Here is a 24,388-nt window from a genome sequence, read left to right as displayed (position 1 = left end):
ATCATTGCATTTTTTTTAGCACTGATCACTGTATTGTGTCACTGATCCCCCAAAAAGTGTCACTTAGTGTCAGATTTGTCTGCCGCAATGTCGCAGTCCCACTAAAAATTGCTGATTGCCACCATTACTACCCTGTTTCCCCGAACATAAAAGACCTAGCGTGATTGTCAGAGATGGCTGCAATATCAGCCCTACCCCCCCAAATAAGCCCTACCCTGTTTCCCCAAAAATAAGCCGTACCCTGAAAATAAGACCTACAAGGACTTTAACTAGCGCTTATTTGGGGGGTAGGGCTTATATTGCAGCCATCACCGACAATCACGCTAGGTCTTATTTTCGTGGGAAACCGGGTAGTAAAAACAATTAAAAAAAACAAAAAGTCCATAAAAATATCCCATAATTTGTAGTCGCTTTAACTTTTGCGCAAACCAATCAATATACGCTTATTGGGGGTTTTTTTTGCCAAAAATATGTAGGAGAATACAAATTGGCCTAAATTGATGAAGAAATTAGATTTTTTAAATTTCTTTACTGGTTGTATTTTATAGCAGAAAGTAAAAAAATATTGTTTTTTTTTTTCAAAATTGTTGGTCTTTTCTTGTTTATAGTGCAAAAAATAAAAACCGCAGGTGATCAAATACCACCAAAAGAAAACTCTATTTGTGGGGAAAAAAAGGACATCAATTCTATTTGGATACAGCGTCGCACGACGGTGCAATTGTCAGTTAAAGCAGTGCAGTGTGGTATCACAAAAAATGGCCTGGTCAGGAAGGGGGTAAAACCTTCCGCAGCTGAAGTGGCTAAGCACACAGTCAAGATAACAATGGAGTGGCTACGGGAAAACTCTGTGAATGTCCTTGAGTGGCCCAGCCAGAGCCCAGATTTGAACCCGACTGAACATCTCTGGAGAGATCTGAAAATGGCTGTGCTTCGACGCTCCCCATCCAACCTGATGGAGCTTGAGAGACCCTGCAAAGTAGAATGGGAGAAACTGCCCAAAAATAGGTGTGCCAAGCTCGTAGCATCATACTCAAAAAGACTTGAGGATGTAATTGGTGCCAAAGGTGCTTCAACAAAGTATTGAGCAAAGGCTGTGAATACTTATTACTTTTTTCCCTTTTTTAATTTTAATAAATTTGCAAAGATTTCAAACAAACTTCATTCACATTGTGATTATGGGGTATTGCTTGTAGAATTTTTGAAGAAAATAATTAATTGAATCCATTTTGGAATAAGGCTGTAACATGAAAAAATGTGTAAAAAGTGAAGTGCTGTGAATACTTTCCGGATGAACTGTATACTTCTCATAGAGTACTCTGTATTTGAGGGTGGATATCGGGTTGAGTTTTGTATTTCAGCATATTAATGTAAGGAGAGCATTGCAAAGTTTCTGTACTATGGCTATTAAGACGATGAAAGAAGTTGTCATGATCCCTTAGCTGATTTTTATGTATTGTAAAATGAGTGTAAAATTTAGGAGCAAGAGTGACAAATTTGAAATCATTGTGGTAGCCTAGCATACTCCTTGCTACCAAAATAATTGACAAAAGTTCTAGTGGTCTTCCAAACTCCTGCATTCCCAGAAAATGATTTAGTTATATAACATTTTTGCCACAATTTAGTATGCAGCCCTGCAGCGCTGGTTTCATTCATGATGTACAGTCTGTGGGCCTCCAAATAGTATTTCACAACTGGTTTTTGGCTAAATAGACAGTTTAATGTTACAGTCATACTAGTAAGTTCTTTTCGGAACCATCTTTTTGAAGGTGAAGAACAGATAAGAGTTACCTTAGGTTTAGTCTACCTTTGGATTATGTATATTACCATTTGCCACAAAGCCCACGTGTCAGTCTAAAAACAGGTGTCAACGATACAGTGCATTTACAATTGCATAAGGAGATAAAAAGAATTTGGGGTACGGTGGTGGATATTAGTAGATGGAATTACAGTAAAAGATTTTGGGTGGATTTTGAGCATATTAACAAAAAGTCAGTTTGTTATTAATCTGATCAAGAAATGTTGCCAGGCATGTCTTTAGTAACTGTTTCCTTACTATTTACTGCTTTTTGTTTTTCAGATTCAATCGGTACAATTACAGGTAATACTGATTACACATTTTGCTGTGCATATTTAGTATGTGTATAAATAAATTGTTCTACATGCTTTTCTAACTAAATGAGATAGGTAGTAGGTAAATTTCTGAGTTGTCGAGCTATCTAAGGATGATCTTTTGAGATACTATAGCTCTTATTTAGAATAATGTGATGCATGCAGTTGTGTTAATAACAGTATTCTATCATTTTGTTTTCAGGATCCAGGAAAGAATCGGATTGGCCAGTGGCTAAATGTGACGGTTAACCAGGGATTGGCTGAGTTTTCCCATCTACTTTCCTCTGAGCCTCTGCTGGGGAAATACACCATCCGGGTGAAGGACACAGTCCATCACTTTTCTGTGGAAGAATATGGTGAGGAACTACTCTTTAGGGTTGATTTTCTAAAACTGGAGAATACAAACTCTGGTGCAGCTCTGCATAGAAACCAATCAGCTTTCAGGTTTTTTTTTTTTTGTGTCATAGCTTAATTGAAAAAACGAAAGTTAGAAGCTGGTTGTCTACCATGCACAAGTGCACCAGATTTTGCCCTATCCAATTTTAGTAAATAAACCCCTTTGTTTACTGTATATTTATATACGTATTCTGAGGTCTGTACTGAAATTATTTGTTTTTTTTTTTTGTCACCACAGTCCTCCCAAAATTTGAAGTAACGCTCCAGTTTCCCAAGGTTGTTCTCTTCAACAGTCAAAATATACCAGTTACACTATGTGGCAGGTGAAGCATACAAAATGTTAGCTGGACTATGACAATGTCAGTGTTTCTTGTCTACAAGGAGAGAGCCTCAGAAATGAAAGTAGCAAAATTCTAACAGAATTGGGTCACGAATAAAGGAAAATTAAGTCCTGAGCATTGGCTCCAGTTTCCAAGATACGACTTCAGGTCAAAATTGCATCAAAATAATTCTAAATTACAAGGGGAATATGTGATTATGCTCCATAATTTTTCTGCAAAATGTGATATAGTAATGAGAATGAGTGCCACGCCAATCATTATAAATGTATCTTTTTATTGATACCAATAACATAACTTTCCATTTATTTATTGTTTTTTCATGTAACATTTTCATGCTACCTCCACACCATTGGGACTGCGAAAGGCATTGACTTTTTCTTCTTGTTTAGTCAATGACGCAGATAAGCTGCACATGTAAGGCAAGAATAATGAGGGACCCAACTCTTGTCCTGATCCCCTATTTTGCATCCAAAATATAGGTGGTATGCCTTTTTTTACCACTACCGTCATACTGCACTTTTGCGATTCAAATGTAACCTTGCTTATCTGTGTTGTTTACGCAGTTTCGAGGCATCTTGGCTTCTGAGGGAAAATATCTTGCAACTGTTCCAACATTGACACTTTCACAAGTCTCTAGATGTAACTGTATGATGCGTAGATCTGACCAACACAAATGACCAACACAACACGCAATAAAAAAAACCCAATAAACTACAGGTTTGGTAATAATCTTTAGTATCAAAGTGAAGATACATTTTTACACTTCCACGTGGTACCATTTTCATTGTTCTACCGTATTTTGTCGAGAAGTTACGAGGCCTCGTGATCATCGGACACCTCCTTCTGTTGTAGGCAAATATACTCGCCTGTGTATAAATCTTTATTGTAAAATATTTTGAAAACTTTAGCCAACCAGCACCTTTATCACCTGTTTTCTAACTCATCTACTCAAAATGTGTAAGAAGTACCACATTTTATCTCGGAGGTCGATAATTTCCAAAAATTTGTAGACCAGTGTTATCAGCTTACCCTGAGTTTGGGGGGTTTGTGGTTGCTTATAGACAACAAGGGGGCTGGTCGATTTGGTAAGATATTTCAGTTAACAAATGGGTTTCCCTTAATGGATGGTGTTTCCCAATAATGCCCTGTACACACAGTCGGACATTGATCGGACATTCCAACAACAAGATCCATGGATTTTTTCCGATAGATGTCGGCTAAAACTTGTCTTGAATACACACGGTCACACAAAGTTATCAGAGAATCCGATCATTCTGAACGCGGTGACGTAAAACACGTACGTCGGGACTATAAACGGGGCAGTAGCCAATAGCTTTCATCTCTTAATTTATTCTGAGCATGCGTGGCACTTTGTGCGTCGGATTTGTGTACACGCGATCTGAATTTCCAACAAGGGATTTTGTTGTCGGAAAATTTTATAGCAAGCTCTCAAACTTTGTGTGTCGGAAATTCCGATGGAAAATGTGTGATGGAGCCTACACACGGTCAGAATTTCCGACAAGAAGGTCCTATCATACATTTTCCGTCGGAAAATCTGACCGTGTATACAAGGCATAAGAATTAGCACATTTTATCTTGGAGGTCGATAATTTACAAAAATTTGTAGACCAGTGTTATCAGCTTACCCTGAGTTTGGGGGGTTTGTGGTTGCTTATAGACAACAAAGGGGCTGGTCGTTTTGGTAAGATATTTCAGTTAACAATTGGGTTTCCCTTAATGGATGATGTTTCCCAATAAGTCTGACACAATGCAATATAAGCATCCCATCTACATCAGCCTAATGCTGAGCAAACACAGGCATTTTGTAATCTTGTCTTTGACACTCTACTCAGAATTCAGCAAACATCCACAGATATTCACAAAGTATTCAGCTGAGCCCATAAGTCTCTGGATGCCTGCAAATGCTTGCTTAACCACTTACGGACTGCCATCACCATGGTATCCACTTCTTCAGCGGGCAGTCCGCTTTCAGATAAAAGTGGTCTCAGCGGCGGATTCACTGCAAATCCACTTTTATCTGTGGCAGGAGAGGGCCCCCATACCACCGCGCTCCGGTGCCCTCCGCCGCCTACCGGAGCCACTAGCAGCGGCTGAGGCATTCGGATCCTGTCCCCTCTGTGGTATGGAGTGAGGGGAAGATGGCCCCCACCCATATACATTCCATTGCAGGGTGGAAGTGACGTCAAAACGTCACTTCCACCCATAGCTCTTAAAGGGACATTTTTTTTTTCATTTTAGTGTAAATATGAGATATGAGATCTTTTTGACCCCAGATCTCATATTTAAGAGGTCCTGTCATGCATTTTTTCTAATACAAGGGATGTTTACATTCCTTGTAATAGGAATGAAAGTGACACATTTTTTAAAAAAAAGAACAGTGTAAAAATAAAAAATAAAAAGTAAAAAAAATATGAAAAAAAAAATTAAACATTTTTTAACGTTCCCCTTCTTGCCGAGCTTGCACGCAGAAGCGAACGCATACATGAGTAGCGCCGCATAGGAAAACGGCGTTCAAACCACACATGTGAGGTATCTCCACAATCGTTAGAGCGAGAGTAATAATTCTGGCCCTAGACCACCTCTGTAACTCAAAACATGCAACCTGTAGAATGTTTTAAACGTCGCATATGGAGATTTTTAAGTATAAACGTCTGTCGCCAATTTTGAAGCGTGACATGTTGGCTATCAATTTACTCGGCGTAACATCATCTTTCACAATATAAAAAAAAATTGGGCTAACTTTACTGTTGCCTTTTTTTTTAATTTTAAAAAAAGTGTGTTTTTTCCCAAAAAAGTGCGCTTGTAAGACCGCCGTGCAAATACGGTGTGACAAAAAGTATTGCAATGGCCTCCATTTTATTCTCTAAGGTTTTAGAAAAAAAATCTATAATGTTTGGGGGTTCTAAGTAATTTTCTAGCAAAAAAAATATTTTAACTTGTAAACAAGTTTGAAAAATAGGCCCGGTCTTAAAGTGGTTAAGGTAGATATAAAGTCAAATAGGGATATTAGGTCCACATGCTCCTATCTAACTGGACAACCTTGTTAAACAGTTTTGCTGGAATGATTGGGGGAGGGGGGGGGCTTTATTCTCCACAACTCCCAAATTTACCCAAAGGGTAGGCTCTGTATGAAGAACAGTGACTTTGTGGCTGCCACAAAGCTGTGGTAGGAAATCCAAATTGCCAAGGAATCAGAACACTGGTCAAACCAAATGGGTAGCCTTGCATAGTTAGTACAGAAGCCTCCTCAGCTTTTTTTCGTTCAGCCCACTGGGTTGACAGAAAAAAAAAACTGCCTTTATATACCAGGCTTTACTCTCCCCTTTTTAACCACTTCCAGCCCAAGGACGTCATATGACATGATTGACTTTTAGTAGGAATATCTGAATGATGCCTGCAGCTACAGGCACCATTCAGATATCCTTGTTTCTAGCTGGAAATTCTGTGCACCATAAGAATGATCATAGCGGAAGTTCCACCGCTTGATCGTTCTTACATGCGACGGGAGGGAACTCCTCCCCCCCGCTGCCATCCGGTGCTTTTTCGGGGTCTCCCGTGCCATCGGGGACCCAGAGAAAGAATCGGCCGCCGCCAGATGATGACCACCAGACATCTCTATGACCCTCAGAGGCCGGGCCGCGATTGTAAACAAATCCGCAATCGCGGCTGATAAGCATAAGTTCATTTTTTTTTTTTAGATCTCATGTTTTCCAGCCTGGGGGAGAGATGTGGGTCTTAGTGACCCCGCATCTCTCCATAAAGAGGAGCTGTCGCGAACGATTTCTATTACAAGGGATGTTTACATTCCTTGTCATAGGAATAAAAGTGATAAAAAAAAAGTAAAAGAAAATGTCAAAATAAAAAAAAAGTAAAAAAAAAAATTAAAAAAAATGTAAACCGCCCCTGTCCCCGGTAGCTCGTGCTCAGTTGCGAACGCACATGTAAGTCCCGCCCACATATGTAAACGCCATTCAAACCACACATGTGAGATATTGCCGCGTGCGCTAGAGTGCGAGCAACAATTCTAGCACTAGACCTCCTCTGTAACTCTAAACCTGTAAAAAAAATTAAAGCATCGCCTATGGAGATTTTTAAGTACCGAAGTATGGTGCCATTCCATGACTGTGCGCAATTTTAAAGCGTGACATGTTGGGTATTTATTTACTTTGCGTAACATCATCTTTCACATTATACAAAAAAATTGGGCTAACTTTACTGTTTTGTTATTTTTTAATTCATGAAAAAGGTTTTTTTCCCAAAAAAAACGCATTTGAAAAATTGTTGCGCAAATACCGCGCGAGATAAAAAGTTGCAATGACTGCCATTTTATTCCCTAGGGTGTCTGCTAAAAAAAAATCTAATATTTGGGGGCTCTGAGTAAATTTTTAGCAAAAAATTTATGATTTTTACATGTAGGAGAGGAGTGCCAGAATAGGTCCGGTATAAAAGTGGTAAATTAATTCAATATACTATTTTAGCTGTCCTTATTGTAAACAACAAATACTTAAAGTCTATGGAATGTTTCCTCAGGTACACCTATGGAAAGCCAGTATTGGGAGATTATAGGATTGAGATATGCCGTAGAAGAATCGGATATTATTCGGTCTTGTTGCACACCATTCAATCCTTTAACCCCCTCGATATCTGTGAAGGCTACATTGGAAAGGTAAATTATTAGAAGAGACAATAATGAGCTTATCAATTTATATATTTTCTACTTTTTTTCCTGCATTTAAATCCCTTTGGATGCAAAAGCAGTACTCATAATTCCTTGATTTTGTTGGCTTCTTACATGAAACAAATATCTTAGCAATGCTGAATATGGTTGTATTACTATCATTAGGGGCGCAGAGGCGCCGCCCCCATAATCCATGCACCCGCCCCCTAATCTCCATGCAGGGCACCGGACACATGGATATCAATGGGTTTCTTTTTGTTTTTGTTTTTTAGAAGCACGTAATTACAGCCGGAGGCTCTAGTTGGCTTCAAAAAAGGGTGGGCTCGGTGTACAGAGCCAACCCACTTGTGTGACATTAGCGAATTAATATTCACTAATGCCTTCCTGCTTCTCCTTCCAGCCAATCGGGAAGTGGTCTTAGCAGTCTTAGGACTCCCGGCCAATCGAGTCTCGGGATCCAATCCCCGTTCGGCCGGGAGGAGAAGCAACGGCCCTGGTTCGGCTCTTCCCTGCGCAACCTCCTCCCCACACCTCCCATGGATCGCTGCCTTCCTGATCGATTGATCGAGTGACGGGGGGGTTAGTGCAAGCGAGTGCCGGGGGGGGGTAGTGCCATTAATTACTATTAAAACTGTATCATTAGCAGTCTACATGACTCACTTCATCTTCTTTTCAGCTGGATCATTCAGGATGTATCACAGTCAACTTAAAGTCTGAAAGTTTTCATTTAACACGAAGTGACATGAGCCTGAGCTTGGAGGGATCCGCCTATATCACAGAACAGGGTACAGGTAAGTCTGGGTAAGGTAGGCCTGATATACACCGGTAGAATTTAATCTGACATTTTATGTTGTAAGAAAGTCTATTTGTTTTTCTAATCACTAGTGGGACCGAACTGCGTTTGTTTTCAGCCACAGTGACAAGAATTTTTTTTCATCAGTTTAGGCCGATATGTATTCTTCTACATATTTTTGGTAAAAAAAAATGCAATAAGCGTATATTGGTTGGTTTGCGCAAAAGTTATAGTGTCTACAAAATAGGGGATAGATTTATGTCATTTTTATTATTATCATTATTTTTTACTAGTAATGGCGGCGATCTGCAATTTTTATCCGGAATGCGACATTATGGCGGACACATTGAACATTTTTGACACTTTTTTGGGACCATTGACATTTAAATAGCAATCAGTGCTATAAATAGCCACGGATTACTGTATAAATGTCACTGGCAGGTAAGGGGTTAACACTATGAGGCTATCAAGGGGTTAAATGTGTCCCCTAGGGAGTGATTCTAACTGGGGGGGCATTGGGACTGCCTGGGTGAGGAGATCAATCGTTGTTCCTAAGCATTCGGACAGATCTCCGTTCTCTCGTACTCAGGAGCAATCGAGAGTAGCCGGCGGCCATTGAGGCCGCGGGCCACGTGCATGAGCTCCTACATCCTGCCGCGGGCATGCACGCCCTATACTCCTTAAAGCGCCCGCCGTACAGCTACGGTGTTTTGCGCAGGATTGCCATTCTTTTTTTTGCTAGAAAATTACTTAGAACCCCAAACATTATCTATCTATCTATCTATCTATGTATCTACCTATCTATCTATACAGTGGGGATGGAAAGTATTCAGACCCCCTTAAAGTTTTCACTCTTTGTTATATTGCAGCCATTTGCTAAAATCATTTAAGTTCATTTTTTTTCCTCATTAATGTACACACAGCACCCCATATTGATAGAAAAACACAGAATTGTTGACATTTTTGCAGATTTATTAAAAAAGAAACACTTTTGATCTAATACAGCCATGAGTCTTTTTGGGAAAGATGTAACAAGTTTTTCACACCTGGATTTGGGGATCCTCTGCCATTCCTCCTTGCAGATCCTCTCCAGTTCTGTCAGGTTGGATGGTAAACGTTGGTGGACAGTCATTTTTAGGTCTCTCCAGAGATGCTCAATTGGGTTTAAGTCAGGGCTCTGGCTGGGCCATTCAAAACAGTCACGGAGTTGTTGTGAATCCACTCCTTTGTTATTTTAGCTGTGTGCTTAGGGTCATTGTCTTGTTGGAAGGTAAACCTTCGGCCCAGTCTGAGGTCCTGAGCACTCTGGAGAAGGTTTTCGTCCAGGATATCCATGTACTTGGCCGCATTCATTTTTCCCTCGATTGCAACTAGTCGTCCTGTCCCTGCAGCTGAAAAACACCCCCACAGCATGATGCTGCCACCACCATGCTTCACTGTTGGGACTGTATTGGACAGGTGATGAGCAGTGCCTGGTTTTCTCCACACATACCGCTTAGAATTAAGGCCAAAAAGTTCTATCTTGGTCTCATCAGACCAGAGAATCTTATTTCTCACCATCTTGGAGTCCTTCAGGTGTTTTTTAGCAAACTGCATGCGGGCTTTCATGTGTCTTGCACTGAGGAGAGGTTTCCGTCGGGCCACTCTGCCATAAAGCCCTGACTGGTGGAGGGCTGCAGTGATGGTTGACTTTCTACAACTTTCTCCCATCTCCCAACTGCACCTCTGGAGCTCAGCCACAGTGATCTTTGGGTTCTTCTTTACCTCTCTCACCAAGGCTCTTCTCCCCCGATAGCTCAGTTTGGCTGGACGGCCAGCTCTAGGAAGGGTTCTGGTCAACCCAAACGTCTTCCATTTAAGGATTATGGAGGTCACTGTGCTCTTAGGAACCTTAATTGCAGCAGAAATTTTTTTGTAACCTTGGCCAGATCAGTGCCTTGCCACAATTCTGTCTCTGAGCTCTTCAGGCAGTTCCTTTGACCTCATGATTCTCATTTGCTCTGACATGCACTGTGAGCTGTAAGGTCTTATATAGACAGGTGTGTGGCTTTCCAAATCAAGTCCAATCAGTATAATCAAACACAGCTGGACTCAAATGAAGGTGTAGAACCATCTCAAGGATGATCAGAAGAAATGGACAGCACCTGAGTTAAATATATGAGTGTCACAGCAAAGGGTCTGAATACTTAGGACTATGTGATATTTCAGTTTTTCTTTTTTAATAAATCTGCAAAAATGTCAACAATTCTGTGTTTTTCTGTCAATATGGGGTGCTGTGTGTACATTAATGAGAAAAAAAATGAACTTAAATGATTTTAGCAAATGGCTGCAATATAACAAAGAGTGAAAAATTTAAAGGGGTCTGAATACTTTCCGTCCCCAATATATACAGTATATATATATATATATATATACACACATACATACATACATACATACATACATATATATATATAAAGAGAGAGAGAGAATAAAATGGCAGTTGTTGCACTGTATTTGCGCAGCAGTCTTGCAAACGCAATTTATAATGAAAAAATACACTTTAATTAATAAAAAAAATACAGTAAAATTAGCCCAATTTTTTTTTGTATAATGTGAAAGAGGATGTTATGCCGAGCAAATAAATACCTAAATGCTATGCTTTAAAATTGCGCACGCATTTTTGCACCGTGACAAACCACGGTATTTAAAAATCTCCATAGGCGACGCTTAACATTTTTTTACAAGTTACCAGTTTAGACTTACAGAGGAGATCTAGTGCTAGAATTATTGCTCTCACTCTAACAATCATGGCAATACCTCACATGTGTGGTTTGAACACTCTACATTTGCGTGCGCAAATTACATATGTGTTTTGCTTCTTTTTTTATTATTTATTTTACTTTTTATTTTTACACTGTCCTTTTAATTTGGAAACATCCCTTGGGACAGTAATAGGCAGTGACAGGTACTCTTTTTGGAGGGATCTAGGGTCTATAAGACTATAAACCTCTAAAGTCTATAAACCCCTCCTTTTGCACTTAAAAGCATTCAAAACGCCAAGATCAGCGTTTTTGTATACTTTCCCATTTTTATAACTGGAGCCTTTTTTTTTCTTTAATCAAATTCTTTTTATTAATTTTTGACATTGACAACATTACAGACAAATAATGCAAGCAAACATTCCATATAACAAAACAATACTACCTAAAATATAAAAAAAAAAAAAAAGAAAAAGGAAAAACCCACCCAATCCACCCTCCCAAAACCTTGGAGCATAAAACATATAAACAAGAATAACAGGAGTAAAAAAAAGAATAATAAGAGAAAAAAAAAAAATGGCGCCTTTAAGACTCCAGTAAGTCGGAAGTGACATTGTGACGCCACTTCCGGGTTACTACATCTGAGGCCCAATCAAAGCTGATTCTGGCTTTGTTCGGGTCTCCAGTGAGCCGGTGGACTTCCGGTGGGACAGGAGAGCCAGGACGGAGTGGTGGAAAACGGAGCAGTAGAAGGGGTGGGAAAGGGGGGTTCTCCCCTCCCGCTGCTCGTAATACCAGCTGAGCGGCTGCTTAGCGAGTGGTTAAAAAAGATCCCAACAGCTATTTAGCCACCGTATCACTTTTACATGGAGCGGAAGGTGGTCCTTTCCCTACCTTCTCGGACTCACTCGTTCCACCAGGGAGCCATAAGAGCTGAAGCCAGTGGTTCTGCTGGCTGATCATAGATGAAGGAGGAACGATTCCCATATCGTCTCTATGGTTTATGAAACTGGATGCGATGAGAATTTTGTCACTTCTGGTTCTGTTTTTTTCTTTAGATCTTGTTTTTTTTTCAGATACTTTTAAGAGCAGAGGAGAGATCTGGGGTCTGATATTGTTCATAGCTTAAGATAGCAATAAAAGTAACCAAAAAAGAAAAATCAAAGGAACAGCATAAAAAAAATAATAATAAAACAAAAAAATGGAAATCACCATGCCCCCCATGCTCATTCGCAAGGGCAAAAGCATACGTAGGTCCTGCACAGATATGTAAACGGTGTTTGTACCACACATGTGAGGTATCGCCACAAATGTTATAGTGAGAGGAATAATTCTAGCATCAGACCACCTGTGTAACTCTAAACAGGTAGCCTGTAAAGACTTTTAAATCGTTGCCTATGAAGATTTTTAAATACCATAGTTTGTCACCATTAAACAGGCGTACGCAATTTTAAAGCATGACATGTTGGATATCTATTTACTCTGCGTAACACTTTTTAAATATTTTACTAAACCATTGGGTATTAGATTGTGCTTTTTGTGCATTAGAATTCATTAAAGTGCATTTTTTTAAAAAACCACTGCGCAAATATCGTGTGACATAAAAAATTGCAACACCGACCATGTTATTCTCTAGTCCCTTTGTTGAAAAAAATATATATATAATGCTTGGGAGTTCTAAGTGATTTTCTAGCACCAAAAATGTTGATTTTTACATGACCAGTGTAGACCAGATGTCCCCAACCTTCTTAATGCCTGGCCGACCATACTCGTACTCCACCCCACCCCTTAAAGTGATACTAAAGGATCGTTTTTTTTTTTTAAATAACAATCATGTCATACTTGCCTCTACTGTGTAACTCGCTTTGCTCAGAGTGGCTCCCGAACACCGACTTCTGGGGTCCCTCTGCAGCTCTCGCGGCTCCTCCCCGCATCAGATGACCCCCTAGGAGAAGTGTGCTCCCGGGGGGTTACCTTGCAGGCGTGCTCCCGAGTCATCCATTCGGCATCCATAGACGCCGAATGTATGACTTGGCCCCTCCCCCCGGCGACCACGTAATTGGATTTGATTGACAGCAGCGGGAGCCAATGGCTGTGCTGCTATAAATCTATCCAATCAAGATCCAGGACCCCATGGAGAGAGCAGGGCGGTTAACCGCCGAACAAATTCCACGGCTCAGGTAAGTAAAATAGGGGAGGGGGGGCTGGGGGGCCGGTGACTGCCAGAAGTTTTTTCACCTTAATGCATAGGCTGCACGAGGGTTTACAACCCCTTTAACGTTACCAAAATTAAAGAGACCACACATGGAATGGAGTAGAAATAGCCATAGCAGCCTTTTATTAAGAGAATATTAACGATAACATTTTTTTAACACATAAATCACTGAAAACCAAAACTATCAGTCACTCAGCCTGCTGGTCTTTGACTGTACCCCAAAATTAAACTATGTTCCACTTCTACACTGCCGGACCTTTTACCATGATAGGCCTCCAGCCGTAACACGCCAGCTCGGAGACATAGCACTACCCACAGTGCAACCATTACCATATTCCAGCTAAACTGTGTTTACTGGAATACACCAGAGGGGCACATACCACCGATGAGCCCCCAACACTTCCATCTCGTAGGTTTTTCTTGCCACCATCAAAGGCCAACCACCGTTGACCGCTCAGCTGCCATGACGTATCCCACTCGTACTGCACCTGTAAATAGATAAAACTGACCAAACAAACAGGGAGGGTGGGTGGGAAACTGTTCCCTGTCACAGCTGCCCTCCAATGATGCCCGGGGCACCCCCCCTCCCCTTACATAAACTAAACCCTTCCCTGCCCTGCTGTTCTCCACCAATCCTGTATTCCCCCCACTTGTACCTTAATATCTTTAACCCCATGTTGTCTCCCCTCCTCACATTGTCATGCCAGCCCTTCACTAGCTCCTCTTTTTTTTCCCTCTAGCTCTGGGCCTCACTTACAGAAATGTCAGAATTGGCCTGTTAGGCAAGTGGTTAAACAGTTTGGAGCTCAGAAATACCTGTTTGCTATAGCGGGTTTCCCCAGGTGCTGACTGGTCAGTTGTTCCTTGACATTTTCATGTCTCTGTTGTGGAGGTGCCAGCGTGAGCTATTGAGCTTTGTAAAAAGGGGTTGTTATAATAGAAATGTAAAGCTGTATTGCTCTCTGCCAGAGCAATTTTAATCAACTACCATACGATTTATTAACTAGTTCAGCTCTTTGGATGTACATAGTACATCCAAAGATTGAACTGGTAAACACAAGTTGAGGGTTGCAATTAAGGATGAGCCGAACACCCCCCGGTTCGGGGTGGATTCCTAGCCAGGCCCGCATAAGCTGGGTGACCCCCATTACTATCTAGAGACCCCCCTTCTTCTGTGGCATGTCCAGTGTCTTAGTAGGGGCAGAAGTAAGCCACCACATGTAACTTTCTATAACCAAAAGGAGGGTACACCTCTGTAATTTTTGAAATAAGAAGAATCTGAAACCGCTTAAGACATTTTATAATAACAAGACCCAGACCCCCCCCACCCGAAGTTTCCAGAACCTAAATTACAGCGAAAGCCGCGAACCTGAGGTGGCGGAATCTCCAAAGTTCAGGGTCACACCCTGACTGAGGAGTACATCCAACTGTCTAACAGGAGAGTAGAACGCCCTCCTGTCACAAACGCACACTTGAAGAAACAATCTTAACAATAAAGTAGATAACAAAATACCAAGATACAAACACCTTTGTGGGGATAATGGAGTTACTGGACCGGGGCCTCACGTGTTACATGCGTTCTCTCTTCTATCCTTGCTCTCCCTCCCCCCACCCTCCTTTAACTCTCCCTCCTTCCTCCCCCCGAGGAGGGGGGGAAGGGGAGACTCTCACATATAAGAACCCCTCTTCTGGAGCATGACCGGGGGGGAAAGCCTACCTTAAGCAGCATTAAAGTCCCATAAGACAGCAAGGATCCTCACAGCAATATCCATCTTGAGCCAAAGGAAGGGGAATAAAACAAAAGCAAAAAAAGCAAAAAAAAAAAGGGGGGGGGACATAAATATAAAGGGGGAGAGGCCAGTGACTCAAATACAGTTACCAGCCTAGCAAGGTAGACCACAGGAGACGGTGCTGGAGAAAGCACATGTCAATGTTCAGCAGCCAGCCGGCGTCTCAGAGGGTCGGTTGTGGGAGCACACGCAACTCCCAAGGGAACAACTGTACATGCGGCCCACATGCTTCCCTTCGGAGCCTCAGTGGAAGAGTACCTGTGACCTGCATATTTTGGAGGGACGAGCCTCCCCTCCTATCGGTCACCCTTTATTGTAGCTAGGTGACCGGTTCACTTACTGGGGTTTCAGGAACTTACAGGGGAACTGTTCGGGGAAGAACAACAAAAACTGCTTCCCAGTCTCAGGAGATTACCCAAGGGACTTGGCTTTAGGGGATGTGAGTCACTCGCCATGTAGGGTACATCATGCTTGCAGTGCTTGCAGCCCGGCACTTGAGAGCCGAGGGCTACCCATGTGATTATGGCCCGCTGTCTTTTCATTAACATAGAGAACAATTATAAGGCCCCAAAGTTATAAGCAGACAAGCAAAGGTGTAAACATCTCACCCAACCATCAGTTCCACAGCTAGAGGTCCATTCTGCGCGGAACGGACGATGGCGAAACTCGTGGGCTTGCTTCTGTTTCCATGTCCCCATGATTCCCCCATGGGGAGTCGGCTGACGTTCTGCGACGCCTCTGTCTGTGTCTTCTTTACAATCTCGGAGTGTCATCAGGTTGTATGGGGATCCAGGGATCTGGTTGCATGAATGCGCTATACCAATCCGGGACTTCTGTCAGCGGGATGGCCAGGGCGTCACAGAAAGGACGTAGGTCGGCTGGGGTTCTCAGCTGCTCCGTGCGATTTCCAGCGGTTGCTTGTAAGCAGAAGGGGAATTTCCATCTATAAGCGATGCACCTGTCGCGCAGAACATGCAGGAGGGGGCGCAGATCTCTCCTATGCTTCAGGGTGATTGCAGATAAATCCTGGAATAACTGTATGCATGCACCGTCATGTTCCAGGCATTCGTGGTTGCCAGCCAGGCGCAGTATTTCCTCTTTTTGTGTGAAATTGACCAGACAGCATGCCACATCTCTGGGGGGGGGGTCAGTGTCTCTACCTCTAGGTCTAAGCGCTCTGTGGCACCTCTCCGTCTCCACAGGGGCATCAGGTGGCCATCCGAGCAGGGTGTTGAAGATGGCCCAGACCACAGATTGTAGCTGGGGCCCATCCATTGTCTCCAGTATGCCTCTCACCCACAAGTTGCAACTGCGACCCCTGTTGTCTAAGTCCTCCATGTGCCTGTGCATATCAATTAGGTGCTAGGCATGTACATTGACAACCTTTTGGACTTGCTGGATGGCCGTCCCATGCGTCATGACAGCCTCCTCCACGTGCTCCAGCCGTGATTCCACCGCTCTGATCTCTGTCTTGAGATCAGAAACAGCTGCAAATAGGGAGTTTTTGATACCCTATGCCACTAGCTGGAGGTCTGACATGCACAGCGGGAAAGCGGTGTGCTGGGCAGACTTACTTGCAGAGGGGGCCGATGTGCCCAGGGAGTCCACGTTGTCAGCGATAGCGGCGTAACTCGCCTCAAGCCGGTCCAAGGCTTGGGATGCGGCCTGTGGATCCCAATGCTGTGCCCGGAACATTGCCAGTATGTTCCGGCTAAGTTGCGTGGCCGGGTCTTGCTGTGACCGGGTGGCCTCCTGGTCATCTCTGCGGGCAGGTGGAGGGATTGTCCCGCTAATGGTAGGCAAAAGGAGTTCTAGGTGGCGGAGCACTCAGATCAAGCTTCCATCTTCCTCCGGTTCTAGGCCACGTCCCCAATATGGCGCCTTTAAGTCTTCCTAGCTGCATCGGTTGTTATCCCAAGAAAACCGACCGGGGTTAAAATGTCCGCAGGCCGGGGGCACGTGAACCCATCACATGCACTGACGGGCTGGACATTTAGCGGCCCACGGGCCATAGGTTGCCGACCCCTGGAGTAAAGCATGTTGACTTTCAAAATGAATTTTCAGTTGCAAATTCTCATTTATCTAAGTGAATAAAGTAAATGTTAATTTCCCTTGCATGTTGTTACTGAGTATGCTTTGCAAAGTGGATTTTCATTTTATTTCACCTCATTCACTAAGATACATGAAAATAGAGTTTACAGAGTGAGCATACTCCACTCCTTTAACTGCTTGCCGACCAGCCGCCATCATTATATGGTGGCAGGTCGGCTCCCCTGCACAAATCACCGCAGCTGTACGGCGGCCGCTTTAACGTCTATAGGGGGTGCTGTGTTGCTGGTGCCGATGCGTGTGGCCGGAGGCCACGATGTCCATCGGCGACCCGCGATCTTTCCTCATAGAGCCAGAACAGGGATCTGTCAATGGAAAAAAAAAAGCAGATCGCTGTTCTGTTAGGGAAGTAGAGAGAGATCTGCTATTCCTAGTGATCAGGAACAGCGATCTCTCTGTACTCCCAGTCAGTTCCCTCCCCCCACAGTTAAAAAACAGCTCCCTAGGACACACGTAACCCCTTGATCGCCCCCTAGTGTTAACTTCTTCCCTGCCAGTGTCATTTATACAGTAATCAGTGGCTTTTTTTTTAACTTTGATCGCTGTATAAATGTCAATGCTCCCAAAAAAGTGTCAAAAGTGTCCGATCTGTCTGCCGCAATGTTGCAGTCCTGCTAAAAATCACTGATCACCGCCATTACTAGTGTAGCAAGATCCCAGGCCTCCTTCAGTCTAATGAGAACCTCCAGAGCCAAGGGTAGCTCACATCCTTCTGTATGAATTGGGTTGCAAGGCATAGTGGGTGTTATGCAAGGTAGATTCATGAGCGCCAGACACTTCTTGAATGCAAAGAGATTTATTTTCTCTTGAACAGAACTGTGGGAGAGAGGGTTAGGGCCAGGACACCCTTAGGTAGTTGCAATGTCATTTGGCAGACTCAGAGACTTCTACAGGTAAACAGCCATGCAGGGAAAGGCATCCAGAAAGACACCACATCTGCATGTGTAGGAGCGCTGTCTCCTATGGCAACAGTCTTAGAACAGTTCCTAACACATATTGTAACAAACTCCTTTACTTTATACAATCACTTCTTGTAGATTCTCAGCCCACTGAGCTCCCAGTCTCTCTCACTAAACTTGCTGATTCACTGCCACTGAATCCCATGAGCTCTTCTTCTTACTTTAGTATCTTCCTCAAGTGTCACCCCCGCTTCCCTGCTCGGTCTCTGCCTTGGAACTCCAGATACTCCTCAAGCGTCGCCCCACTGGCTGGGTCCCTGGCTTGGCACCTGCTGAAGTTTCCCGATTCTTCACTGTCCCCGGTTGGTGAGAATACTGCTCCGGTACTTGCTTTAGCTATTCACTGTGATCCCTGGTAATAAGTTTGTTGGTCCCTTAGTGGCGACAGCTTCCCCTCTACCTCCGACCACGGCAGGTTCTCCGGCCTGCAGAGCCGTCACTTCCAGTTGGACTGCAAGCCGCAATCCCAACCCTACGCTGCTCCCTTGCTTCTGGATAGGCCCTCAGGCAGCCTAGCAGCCAGATGTGCCCAAACTCCGGCCTAGCAGCCCGGGCAACACAACACGCATTCACCCAGACAGCCGTCCAGGTGGCACAGAACAGCAATCCCCTGACTCCACCCAAATATATATAGGTTCTCCCAGCAGGCCAAAGGATTTAAAAACGCCCCTGCCCATTGGCCGAGATACCCCATATACTCCTAATCGGTCCTTGCAATGCCCTTGTCTTCTCTAATGCCACTGGGTACCGGGCCACCCAGTGGCAGAAGAGAGAAGTACAGCAATTCCAGACTTAGGGTGAACTCAATCCCTAGCATTTGGCCAAGGCAAATACACCTCACAGGTAAATTTAGGAGCAACCCTGCCTAAACATCAGGGTGCTACATCAGTAAAAAAAAATGAGGCAATAAATATATCCCCTATTTTGTAGACGCTATAACTTTTGCGCAAAAGCAATCAAGATACACTTATTGTTATTTTTATTTTACTAGATCTGGGGGCCCAGCCCCTCCCACCACGCTCCAGTGCCCTCCGCTGCTTACCGGAGCCGCCAACAGCAGCTGAGGCGATCGGGTCCTTTCCCTGGCTTGGTATGGAGATGAGTGAGGGGACCATACCATTGAAGGGCGGAAGCGGCGTCAAAATGTCACTTCCGCCCAATGCTCTTAAAGGGGCATTTTTTTAATTTTTTTTTTGCATCTAAGTGTAAATATGAGATCTGAGGTCTTTTTGACCCCAGATCTCATATTTAAGAGGTCCTGTCATGCTTTTTTTCTATTACAAGGAATGTTTTCATTCCCTGTAATAGGAATAAAAGTGACACATTTTTTTTTTTTAAAAGAACAGTGTAAAAATAAAAAATAAAGTGTAAAATAAATAAGAATTTTTTTTTTTTTAATGCGCCCCATCCCGCCGAGCTCGCGTGCAGAAGCGAACGCATATGTGAGTAGTGCCCGCATATAAAAACGGTGTTCAAACCACACATGTGAGGTATTGCAGAGATCATTAGAGTGAGAGCAATAATTCTAGCCCTAGACCTCCTCTGTAACTCAAAACATGCAACCTCTACAATTTTTTAAATGTCGCATATGGAGATTTTTAAGGATAACATTTTGTCGCCATTCCACGAGCAGGCGCAATTTTGAAGAGTAACATGTTGGGTATCAATTTACTCGTAACATTATCTTTCACAATATAGAAAAAAAATTGGGCTAACTTTACTGTTGCTTTATTTTTTAATTTAAAAAAGTGTATTTTTTCCCCAAAAAGTGCGCTTGTAAGACCACTGCGCAAATAAGGTGTGACAGAAAGTATTGCAACCACTGCCATTTTATTCTCTAGCGTATTAGAAAAAAATATGTAATGTTTGGGGGTTCTAAGTAATTTTCTAGCAAAAAGAACTGATTTTAACTTGTAAACAACAAGTTTGAAAAATAGGTCCGGTCTTAAAGTGGTTAAAACAAGGGGTTTAGTTTGCACACATTTGCAAATATATGCTTAAGCTGTAGAGGCCATGTCACGGCACCCCAGTGTACTGCACTCCTAACTCTATAAATTTGTTCCTTTTTCTAACTTTTTGCAGGAATTGAGTTATCAGCCAGGAGTCAGACACCAATCTCAAATATCATAAACAAAGTGCAGTTTGTTGACTATGAACGCACCTACAAACCTGGAATGCCATACAATGGATTGGTGAGTTATACTACTTTGTTCTCCATCTGCTACCTTGAATTCTTATTACTATTTAAAGCAAACCTGTACTGAGAAGCTGTCATTGTTGACCTACCTCCGTTAATTCTTGTTGTTTCAGTATCTTCTAGATCAGTGGTCTTCAAACTGTGGCCCGAGGGCCAGATGTGGCCCTTTGCTAGCCCTTATCTGGCCCTTGGGACACTATTTCTCCCACTGACACCAACATTGGGGCACTATTTCTTCCATCGATACCAATGACGGGATACTATTCCTCCTCCCAGCGGTTTGCATATGGCAATGTGGACTGCCTGCGAGTCGGGTGTAATGCGGGAACCCGCAGTGGATTTGCAGGGCTCCCCGCATTGCACCAATGTGAACCGAGCCTCAAGCTAACTTTGTCAGCCAATATTAGACACCACCCAGTGCAGGGCACCCTAGGAGACCCCATATGCTAAGTTCAGAATTTTTAGAGATGTCTACATGTGAAGCATCTGTAAAAAAAAAATCCTCTGTATATAGAGCCATGCCAATCCCTTTCTGGATCTCTATCCTGCCCCATGACCCTGTATAACCTCTTACTTGGTCTCCTTGTCTTGGTTGTGTACTTACTCTAATGCCGTGTACACACGACCGGACTTCTTGACAGCATAGGTCCGACGGAATGAATCCGCCGGACAATCCGATCGTGTGTGGGCTTCATCGGACCTTTGCTGTCGAAAAATCAGACGGACTTTAGATTTGGAACTTGTTTCAAATCTTTCCAACGGACTCGAGTCCGGTCGAAAAATCCATTCGTCTGTATGCTAGTCCGACGGACGAAAACCGACGCTAGGGCAGCTATTGGCTACTGGCTATGAACTTCCGTAGTTTAGTCTGGTCATACGTCAACATGTTCGAATTCGTCGGGCTTTGGTGTGATCGTGTGTAGACAAGTCCGATTCGACGGAAGTCCGTCGAAAGTCCGCCGAAAAGTCAGACGGGATTCAGTCCGTCGAAGTCAGATGGGATTCAGTCTATCGAAAGTACGGTCGTGTGTACACGGCATAACTCATAAATCCTTACCCTAAGCCCCTATTCACTCTTGAGCATTTTTCTGCTTGTTATGCTACGCCTCACTTTGCCTTACTATGCGGAAGCCCAGTCTTCATAATTGTGCCTAATCACACTTGTACACTCAGTTGTCCTATGCTCTACACACAAAAAAGTTTATGAACTATTTTGATCATATTCCAGTGATTAGTATCCCGTAGACTTCAGTGGGAACCCTGTAAATACATGAGACATGCATGTTTTTACTCCTGAAGAAATCCTCTCCTCCAACAAAACTGCTCTCCTCTCCTTGCCCAGCCCAGGAAAAAACTCCTGAGGCTAGATACATGTGCAAAAATATCTGTAATGCACCTGTGAAGTGCCTTTAATATGTCTGGAAAAAATGCTTCAAAATTACCAAGAATACGCTCTGCTCAGGTGTGAAAGTAGGTTAACAATTGCTGTTCAGTCATTTAGTTGGGTCTGACTCTTCGTGACCTCATGGACCATAGCGTGCCAGGTTTTTCTGTCCTCCACTGCCTCCCGGAGCTTGCTTAACTTCATCTTCATGGTTTCAATGATGCTATCTATCCATCTTGCTTTCTGTCGTCCTCTTCTCCTTTTTCCTACCATGTTTCCCAGCATCAGAGTCTTTTCCAATGAGTCCTCTCTTCACATTAAGTGGTCAAAGTTTTAGGGTTGATTTCCTTCAGGATTTACTGGTTTGATCTCTTTTTGCCTTCCAAGGGGCTTTTAAGAGTCTTCTCCAACACCATAGTTCAAAAGCATCAATTTGTCAGCGTTCAGCCTTCCTTATGGTCCAACTTTCACAGCCATAGGTCACTACTGGGAATACCAAGGCTTTAAAGTGGATGTAAACCACTTTTTTTTTTTTTGCTGTCACAATGTAGAGTATACAATTTCCTATCATCTGTGTCCAGTCTTGCCACAGTTAATCCAGCTCATGGCAATCCTCTTATCTTTTTTCAGTGAGATAAAAACAGACACATAGAGAAATAGATGTCAGTTTCTCCCCCTTGCTGTGAGTGACAGGTGATTTACATATCTCATGCAGGAGCCTGAGAGAGGCATTCTGTGTACTTCCCATCCCCCCTCCTTTCTTCTACAGCTCTCCCAGGATTGGCTGCTCCACACCTCAGCATGATTGGGCATGCTGAAGTCATGTGGTGACTTTTCTGGGTTTTGACTGGATGTTGGTGATCATAGCAGAAGTTCAGTGTAAGAAATACACAGGAGAAAATACATGTTGACAAGGGGAGTGTAGAGGGGGGCGGGGATTCTACTGACATCACGACTCCACTCACCGAGCTCCAGACAACAGACCCCGCCCACAGAATTTGCAGTTTTTTGGGTCTCATAACAGACAGAGGGGAGACATTTGACAGGTAAAGATACATGCAGGAGGCATGTATATCCTTATAGATCAGCACTATGGCAGTAGTTTAGAAAGGATGAGAGTGGGTTTACATCCACTTTAATATAGGTTAACACTTATCCCTCCCCTAACAACTAACCTTCATTTAACCTTTACACCTAACCCTCATGCTAAAATGTAACCTGGCCATAGCACCTTACCCCGGCCTCAGGAACTCCACACTGTCACATTCTTGTGGGGTTCATGGGTTATCCCGCTCTCACCTATCTCTCAGGAACACATCTTCGGACATCAGAGAGTGATATGATACAAAATGGTCTTCTTCATGCATTATCTCAATCAAAAAGTTAAAAGCACTTTAACCACTTCAGCCCCGGACCATTTGGCTGCCCAAAGACCAGAGCGTTTTTTGCGATTCGGCACTGCGTCGCTTTAACTGACATTTGCGCGGTCGTGCGACGTGGCTCCCAAACAAAATTGACATCCTTTTTTTCCCACAAATAGAGCTTTCTCTTGGTGGTATTTGATCATCTCTGCGGTTGTTATTTTTTGTGCTATAAACAAAATTAGAGCGACAATTTTGAAAAAAAGCAATATTTTTTACTTTTTGCTATAATAAATATCCCCAAAAAATATATAAAAAAACAATTTTTTTCCTCAGTTTAGGCCGATACGTATTTTTCTACATATTTTTGGTAAAAGAAAATTGCAATAAGCGTTTATTGATTGGTTTGCACAAAAGTTATAGTGTCTACAAAATAGGGGAAAGATTTATGGCGTTTTTATTAATATTTTTTTTTTTACTAGTAATGGCTGCGATCAGCAATTTTTATCATGACTGTGACATTATGGCGGACACATCGGACACTTTTGGCGCTATTTTGGGACCATTCACATTTATACAGCGATCAGTGCTATAAAAATTCACTGATTGCTGTGCAAATGTGACTGGCATGGAAGGGGTTAACCACTAGGGGGCTAGGAAGGGGTTAATATGTGTTCTAACTGTTAGGGGGCGTGGCTTACTGTGACACAACACGGATCGCTGCTGCCGATGAGATGGAGCAGACGATCAGTGTCCTGTCACTAGGCAGAACGGGGAGATGCTGTGTTTACACTGGCATCTCCTCGTTCTTCAGCTCCGTGACACGATTGCAGGAACCCGGCGGATATCGAGTCTGCGGGTCCCGTGGGCACGTTTACGGAGGTCACGGAAGGGGCGCGCACGCTCCCGCACGGCGCAAAATTCAAAGTGACGTAAATATATGTTACTTTGCGCAGCCATGCCATTCTGCCGACATAAATGTACAGGAGCCGGTCGTCAAGTGGTTAAAGGCAAAAGTTACATTTGGCTACCACATGTTTGCTAGTAGTGGGGTAGTGGGGGCATGCCTTAGTGTAGGTGTTTGGAAAAGTCAAATTTTGTATACTGCAACAAACCTGCATTTTGGGCATACTCAAAAAGCACAGCCTGATAAATTATTTGAAAATAAATCCTATGAATTGCATGGTGACAAATACCAGCTGGTAAACAGAACTCTTATGCACACGGTTGGACTTTCCAACGCAAAATGTGCGATCGGAGCTTGTTGTCGGAAATTCCGACCATGTGTAGGCTC

At 43.1% G+C, this 24,388-nt stretch overlaps 1 protein-coding gene across 1 annotated transcript in view; it reads left to right on the top strand.

Moving 5' to 3' along the window:
* The window catches only part of LOC141105632 (alpha-2-macroglobulin-like protein 1), a 351,206-nt gene that overhangs the window by 106,750 nt on the left and 220,068 nt on the right, over positions 1-24,388 (top strand). Inside the window, exons 5-10 of the mRNA XM_073595595.1 lie at positions 2,078-2,098; positions 2,312-2,465; positions 2,744-2,828; positions 7,398-7,533; positions 8,222-8,336; positions 20,235-20,344. Coding sequence (XP_073451696.1) covers positions 2,078-2,098; positions 2,312-2,465; positions 2,744-2,828; positions 7,398-7,533; positions 8,222-8,336; positions 20,235-20,344 — 621 coding nt within the window. The remainder of the gene's footprint in view (positions 1-2,077; positions 2,099-2,311; positions 2,466-2,743; positions 2,829-7,397; positions 7,534-8,221; positions 8,337-20,234; positions 20,345-24,388) is intronic.

Source organism: Aquarana catesbeiana, linkage group LG08 (genome assembly GCF_042186555.1).
Source record: "Aquarana catesbeiana isolate 2022-GZ linkage group LG08, ASM4218655v1, whole genome shotgun sequence".
NCBI classification, from domain to species: Eukaryota; Metazoa; Chordata; class Amphibia; order Anura; family Ranidae; genus Aquarana; species Aquarana catesbeiana.
The sequence above is the reverse complement of the archived record's forward strand: the minus strand, read 5'-3'. Positions and strand labels throughout refer to the sequence as shown.